The sequence below is a fragment of the Scleropages formosus genome, chromosome 8 (assembly GCF_900964775.1).
Source record: "Scleropages formosus chromosome 8, fSclFor1.1, whole genome shotgun sequence".
Lineage (NCBI taxonomy): Eukaryota > Metazoa > Chordata > Actinopteri > Osteoglossiformes > Osteoglossidae > Scleropages > Scleropages formosus.
The window spans coordinates 10,653,610-10,661,474 of record NC_041813.1 but is presented as its reverse complement, the minus strand read 5'-3'; the positions used below and the strand labels follow the sequence as shown (position 1 = coordinate 10,661,474).

Below are 7,865 nucleotides of genomic sequence, written 5' to 3'. Positions count from 1 at the left end.
AGCCATCTTCCACCACTGCTCTCGCTGACCTGTGGGGTCTGACACCATTTGATTCATTTGTAGCCATATTGGGTGCATACAGCTGACTTCCACAGCCAGCAATGCTCCTGCCCTGAGTTGCTAGCCCACAGCAGCCACAGATGGGATCTGTTCCCTCCTGTCAGCTGTCTTTCAATGCTATCACATGGTGTTTCCCCTGTTGCCAGCTGCCCTTTTCACAGCAGTCACTAGCTTAACTAGACAAGACATTCGAGATACACAGGTCAAGATGTTATACCCCATGCGTATTTTTCAACGGCTGTACACAAAGACTCAGTCCAACCAACAACATGAAGCCACAGAGAACATCCAGTGTAGCCAACAAGTAATGGAATGAATAAAGATGGGTGTAGTTTACTTTTATTGTATGAAACATCATTGCAAACATCAGAACTTGTAAAATGTGCAAAAAAAGGCAAATGGGAGAGAAGGAGAAAGATAAGCCTATAGATTTTACTGGCACTGTTTGAGAATCCTCATTGTCGATCCTGAGTGGAAACTAGAAATACATATTGAGAGTGGGAGGGGTGGAGAGACTCAGTAGAGAGTGAATGTCTTCCTGCTCTGATCGCCAGAGCTGAGTTGCAGCACCAGCTGTGCTCACAGGTGAAGTCTACCTCTCATTTGGATGAAATTTTTTCAGCTGCTTACATTCCCAAATCCACACAGTAAGTCCTTATGCTAACCTATGTCTGTGTGTGTGTGTGTGTGTGTGTGTGTGTGTGTGTGTGTTTCAAAGGGTTAAGGACTTGTTACAGTTTCATTATTTGATGATATTTTCTAATATGAAGTTTTTCAACACAGTTCATCCTTTTTCTGGCTGGTTAGTTTCTTATAAAAAAGGAAAAAAGACTACTCTGATCTTCTAATAAGCATTGTAAAACAAAGAGTATAAAAAGGTACACTCCACTACACCAAGTACAACATCGTTTGTCCTTTTTGTGCATTTAACATGAGAACATGAGGCATCTGACTGTTTCAAGTATACAAATGCAAAACTCTCAGTTAATGGAAATGCTATTTCGGATTTAATGAATGCAGCAGTGTAATACTGGTGATGTCCTACTGTTGATATAAGCTCTTATTTGTAATGGACAATTATGACATATTAAAAATGTCCCATGTAACATTGATCTATTTGAAATCTGAAATCTGAGTACTGTTGCACATACAAATGCTTGCAATTAAAAATTCTTTTTCTGTGTGATTCCCACTAGTATGAATTAATGTTACTCTGAAATATAGAATTTAAGCTTCAATTTTGCTTTAATACTAACAGTATCTCAGCTCTAAATTTTTCTTTCTGTCTCCACCAAGCTTCTTTCCATCACCATAAACACTTATTTGAGTCATCCTATTGAGAACCATATGCTGACATGCACTGAGCTTTCTTTTTGAAGAAATCAAGAAATCATTTGCATGGCCATAATATTCACCTAATTCATATTGACAGATAAGACCAACACATTTACTTGCATTAGTCAGGGGAATTCATATGAATTAGTAACATTTTTTTTCCTCACTTCATGAAGTCCTCTGCTTTGAAGATTATTCAAGCAAAGATGACATCACAGTAGAAACATTAATACAATAGATTTCAATAGACAGTGAAAGGAAGACTTTTGTCCTTCCTCCCGCACCAGGACTGAGAAATACAAGCTGAATTAACATTGTATTTGCGATAGACAATGAATCTATCAGAGCATTTTTTCTCCTGCAACATCAGCCCCAGTTCAGAGCCACACCTATTCATTGGTGTGACCAAGAGGGAGCCGTACCACATTGCCATCCCCATGACAATCTTTTACAGCCTTCTCTTCCTTCTTGGCATCTCCTTCAATGGAGTGAGCGTACTTACATTACTGACCAATGCACGCATGAAGGACAGTGCCATCCGGCCCTACTTGCTGAGCCTGGTGCTCTCCGATATCCTGCAGCTGCTTACGGTGCCTGTCACTCTGTACCGCTACTACTGGGAGAGCTACCCCTGGCGGCTCGGTGAGTTACTCTGCAAGGTCTACTTCATGATCCGTCAGATGTATTGTGCCACCACCAGCTGGACCATCCTGGCCTTCACTGCTGAGCGCTATGCTGCCATCTGCCACACTATGTGGTCCCTGTCCAGTCTGCAGAAGACAAGGCTACCCTGTCTACTGGCCACCATCTGGCTCCTGTCCCTGGTCTCCTCTGTGCCCTTTGCCATGGTGTATGGCCAGGCACCAGCCTGTATTCTGGACTACACCGCTACATCACCTGAACATGCCTTTATGCTCTCCAACATGTGTGAGATGACTGAGGCAGAGCCTTTGCTCATCTACAAGGCAGCCCTCCTGATCAGAGGCATCCTTTGTTTCCTGGTGCCTCTGGTGGCCATCCTTGCCCTCTACATTCTCATCATCCTGCACCTGCTGCAAAATAGTCGCCAGCGGAAGGCCCTGGGTCTTACCCACAACTTACCCAGAGAAAGTAACTCTTCTCCCCATCGCCACAATGGCAGACTGCCCTTCAATGAGAAACGCGCTCTTCAGCTCATGGGTACGACTCCTTGTTGCCATTGTGCTCTTAGGGGAGACAAAAGCATGTGAAGTGCTTTTCTTGTGTCATACTATTTTAGCTGGCTAATGGGTTTCTGGAGCTTCTTTGGCTCTATCTATATAATATTACTGTGCATACAGGCATGTTCATTAGGCAGTCAAGAGAAGAAGCATCCTAACTTATCCATGGCGCTAACTTTTATTACTCTGCAGGTGCAGTGGTGGTGGCCTTCTTCATCTGCAACTTTCCTGATATTTTCTCCTCCCTCATGCAAGTCTATATCCAGGTGTGGTCTGACACTGTGCTCAGAATTTACACAGTGCTCAAGTCTTACTTCTCCCTACCACTGTGGTATATCAACAGTGCCCTAGACCCTATCCTCTTCTGCATCTCCTCCAACACCTTCAGGGTGGCATGCAGGAGGACCCTTGGCGTGCTGCACCATCACTGTGCTAGGCCATGTTTGACAAGCCAAGGGCTAAATCAGAGCTCACCCAAAACCACAAGTGGGTCGGGACGTGAGGCTACCGAGCTGGCAGGGCTACGCCCAGCAGATGAGGACCTCCAGCTCTGTAACTAGTCCATAGAGAAGGGTGCTTACAGATGCTATTTCCAATAGTAGCTATCTCTGTAACCTTGCCCAATTCCCCTCTCCCATTACAGAGTGACTTTGGCACCTCGCAGCACTTTAGCTCAAGGTTAACTGCTGTAAAATAAGCTTTTAGTGTGTAAGTAAATTACTTTTAAATAAAATTAAATCAACCTGAAGCTGATAAGTTGTAGGGATAAAGGCTATTATCTCTGAGTATTTTTCTTCTATTCTGTTCATAAATATACTTCAAAGAGAGTAAATATATAGTTGAAAAACATTTCTTATAATAAAGGATATTGTGAATGGAGGTTGGTACCTAGTTAAGGCAAATGGAATATTTTCACCATTCTGAGGTAAGATAAGAGATAGAGGGAAAAAGCTATTATGAAAATTTGCACCAGCTGAAGATTTTACTTAGAAAGTGTGTGTGCAATAAAGAATGAATTTATTGTAATTCTGTTTTCATGGTTGCTTTTGTAACATGTCAATTTAATGTGATGTTCTTTACCTGTAAATAGATATACAAGGTGGAAAGGGTGTGGCAGCATGGTGGGTTTGGCTTGTAGCCACTGTGTGGTGGATCTGGGGTTCGAGCCCTGCTTGGGGTGCCTTGCAGTGGACTGGTGTCCTGCCTAGGGTATGTCTCCTCCCCTTTCAGCCCTGCGTTGCAGGGTAAGGCTGGAGCTAGGGACAAGCAGTTGTAGACATTGGTTAGTTGGATGTACAAGGTACAAAACCAAAATAATTCAAAGCAGAAATAATGTTTTAAATTGGAGAATAGTGCAAAGGAGAGTGAAAGAAAATTAATTTTTAATTACTGGAGGTGAATATGGTTGTAACATTTACTTGTGCCATGCTATGGTAGTAGATAGAAAGCTGCCACAGCTACAGTTTTTTCACATTGTATACTATGTTTAACAAGCAGCATAGTTTATTTTTTCTTAAGAAACACAGCCTTACATTGCTATGATATTGCAATTGTATTATGTTGTGTTTTATTCTGTACTTCTTTGCAGTGGTTACATTTTACTTTTTTTACACAAACACACAGCCTGAAGCCGCTTGTCCCGAGTGGGGTTGCAGCAAGCTGGAGCCTAGCCCGGCAGCGCAAGGTGAGGGGACACACCCAGGATGGGACACCAGTCCATCCCAAGGCACCCCAAGTGGGACTTGAACCCTAGTCCCACCAGGGATCTGGCCAAGCCCGCTACGCCAACACGCCCCCCATTTTACTTTTTCTCATTGTGTAGATTTAGATTGTGTAGAGCAGCCAGTGGTGTCATTAATATTCATACAGCTCATTGTTCAGCTGGCAGTAAAGGAAGTGACTGCTTGCTGATAATTCAAAACTCATTACAACTGAAACAGAAGCTGATAAAGGGCAACAAAACTAGAATTTCAGATGGAGAAACAAACTGAGAACCTCCATTATAAGCATTCAAGGACAAGCAGTTTGTAAGAACAGTCTGATTTTGTCCAGTTTAATTGTGTTGCAAATCATCATGCAGTTCACAGCAATATTTCCTGAGGAATTTGTACAGAGGCTGTTTAGCAGCATATTATTATATTGTTGTGCACTTCATTCTGAGCTTTTATCTAGAAAAAAATACATTGCTTTAGCCATTCACAGTAGTTAAAGGTGCATTTTTTAGTTTGCAAACTCTATGCTACAAAACCAGTCATTTCAGATTTCAATTATGATTTTTGATGAGAAGTTTTGGCATTGCATAATTCCAGTAATTAAGTCTTACAGATGTCACAAGGATTTAGTTTTTTCTGTTTTAAGCATTTGCCATTTATCCATCATGATATGAATTTTAACAAGATTTATGCCGCTTTACAGATTTAATACATACATTAAGTAATGTAATAGAAAAGTAGTGCTTCGAGTGTCAGAAAAAAAAAACCATAGAACACTCTAGAATTTTTTCCCTCTCTATAAACTGGGATTTCTTGATTGGTTAAACAAATGACTGAAGAGAATTTCACTCTGAGGCTGGTACAGTTTAATGAATGAATTAATTTATTCATTCATTTCAAGTTTCAGGCTGAATTTCTAGCCATCCTTCTCTTTCGCCAAAATGTCATGGTACCTGCACTTGTGAAAAACTTAAATGCTTTTGTAATATTTGTGAAACATAGATGCCTCTGAAATGTTATTGTAGTGCTTCAGTTAAATACAGAAAGAGAGATTTGAACCCTGACCCAAATCACGACTGCACTTTGTAGACAGCCTCGGTGAGTAGAACTTTGTATGATACTTGCATGGCAGAGTGAAGGATTTCAATGAGGTAGTGGTTCTGTGACACACTTTTTCATCACAAGCCATTGCGACATTGCTGACATAAAAGTTACATGTTTTAATCAGAAAATCAACAAAAATTATTTCTGGGTTATAAGTACTTGAATACTTTGTGTTACTTCGTGTGTTAATGTAGTTGATGCAATTTTGTATTTTACAGTTATATTTGTTTTCCATGTTGCTATGGGAAGTTCATTTCAGTTTCAAATTGTTTTGATGGTGTCACTTGAATTTTGTGCATAGTGGTAACTGTTAAACCATGTCAGAAATTTGTATTTCTCTCTCAAGTTATAAAATGAATGTTTGTCTAGTACTGAGGTAGCCATTGCTCTAACGGAGAGACATCCATTCATGGGTGCTTGTAACCCCCCTCCACAGTCATTTATGATATCCACTGGCATGGATGTCTATTCTGCAAAAACATTCAGTTTATAACTTGATCAAATTCATCCTGACACTGGTCCTACATACAGGTGTTTTTGGCTTCATGGGTGTGTCTGTGGCACATGGAGAAGGAAAACAATTTGGTGCAGTGTGCTGCTCAAGCGGATGAATGATTCTAAAATCACCCATAGTGAACCCTCTGTGCCACCACACCCCCTCAGTTGGGTGATAAGGGACTTACAAAGTTCAGAATACTCTGACCAACCTCCTGAAGTTAAAGAGTAATCTGAAAATTGTATTATTACTAATAAACAGGACCATAGCCTGTTTATTGCTATAGGTAATTGTATGCGACTGTTGATGAGTAGGTAATTCATAGTTATTTTAAATGAGCCTTAGTTAATGTGTAGTACTGCAGGAGGCATACAACATTTAATAGTAATTATTACTAACTACTACATAAGTAATAATTATCCAGTTGTTAGTAGTGCAGGATTTAATAGTTATTAGTAACTACTACATAAGTACTAATTATCTAATTGTTACGTACCCCAAACATTATCTAGTGATTAATCACCCTTCTTTATTAATCAGTAGGAACTGCAGTGTTAACGTAGCACTACCCTTTAGTTCTGCATTAGTTCCTGCACTTTGAAAAATAAAAATTTTGAAATACTAAATCATTAATCTCTATTCCAAATGTAGAGCAAAAATTTAAATGGTTCTTTAAAACATCATGTTTTTTACATTTTTTTACCCACTATTACAACCATGCCTACTACGCACATGGTCAAATTATAAAATTATTTTTAAATTATTTTCTGGGAACAAATGACAAAAAAGCTAAATCATTATTGTCATTACTATTCATTTTAGTTTAATGTGTTAGACTACTTTTCCTTATAATATTAGGTATCATTGAAGGTGATATTGGAGTGAGCTTGGGTTTGGCTTGGAATGATGTGGAACTTTTCCCCATAACAGATAATGGAGATGTAAATTCATTATCCAGTTTTTCAATAATCTGCCTGCTTTTTTGGAATGGTTAAGGACCAGATGAATAGAGATATGTGTCCCTGGGGCAATTATGTATTCATCCACAAGATGGAACCAGAGAGAAGTAAAGTTTCTGTTCAATCAATAAATGCAGCAAAAAAAAAGTGTATATTTCATTTCATTGCGTTCAAAATGTCCTGTGCAGTTTTTTTATGACATAAATACAGCAGTGACAAAGAACTTTAAGTACTACTTTTATTTTCTGTCTCTCAGCAATCTAGTTGCCCAGTAAATGGCATTGTTCCAGCAGTCCACGGTGTTCTAACATTTGTTGTCTTTACTTGTGGAGTGTGTCACCTTTCTGGTGAGATTCTCTGAAACAAAAATGCTCACTGTTTAAAGCATCAACCTGTCCTGTGGGTTAGTGTTCTCTGTAGATTCAGCATAGTCCTTCAAATGTCACTGCTGTCCTTGTTAATGAAATACATATTCAACACTTTTTCTGTATAGCGTATGCTGTTTGAAGTACGTAAAAATTGGACCTATATTTATTATACATTCTTTGTGTCTTCCACTTTGTGCTGTTTTGTTAAATGTCACGCTTGTAAATTCTGTGCCCATTTGCTGATTTGTGCCACGTTTTGGTATCAGAAGCTTTCGGTATAGTAGCCAAATGATTTTCAGCACGAGTTTCTTTCTTCTACCTCAAAGACAAGTGTACTTCTCCTAATGAAAGTCCTGCTTGCACTCCTCTGCTCTCACCTCACCAGCATGGAAAATAAAATATATATTAAATGTCTATTAAAGCAATCTGTTTCCTTGGCACTCTGCAAGACAGACTTAGTCCCTGCTGCTCAGTACTCCTCTGTTTGTCTCTTTTTGCATATCACTACATTTCCCACCAATTTCCACGGAAAATGTGAGTCTCTCCAGAGCTTTAACATTTGAATGAATGAATGAATCCTTTTAATCCTAAAGCAAAATTCTGATTTGTTGCAACTGCATACAGTTTGCAAA

General features: G+C 39.5%; 1 protein-coding gene across 1 annotated transcript; it reads left to right on the top strand.

Annotated features, from left to right (window-relative positions):
• The first annotated feature begins 1,659 nt into the window (after window positions 1-1,659).
• Window positions 1,660-3,154, top strand: LOC108942645 (pyrokinin-1 receptor-like). Its single transcript, XM_018766106.1, has 2 exons — window positions 1,660-2,574; window positions 2,787-3,154. Exons 1-2 carry the CDS (start codon window positions 1,728-1,730, stop codon window positions 3,152-3,154), a joined length of 1,215 nt encoding a protein of 404 aa, XP_018621622.1. The 5' UTR covers window positions 1,660-1,727.
• The last annotated feature ends 4,711 nt before the right edge of the window (window positions 3,155-7,865 follow it).

What these genes read in the sequence shown, in the direction of transcription:
- LOC108942645 (XM_018766106.1), top strand. Translation starts at nt 1,728, where the DNA reads ATGAATCTATCAGAGCATTTTTTCTCCTGCAACATCAGCCCCAGTTCA. An exon ending in ACGCGCTCTTCAGCTCATGG is followed by an intron (nt 2,575 to 2,786) that starts GTACGACTCCTT and finishes ATTACTCTGCAG; the next exon opens with GTGCAGTGGTGGTGGCCTTC.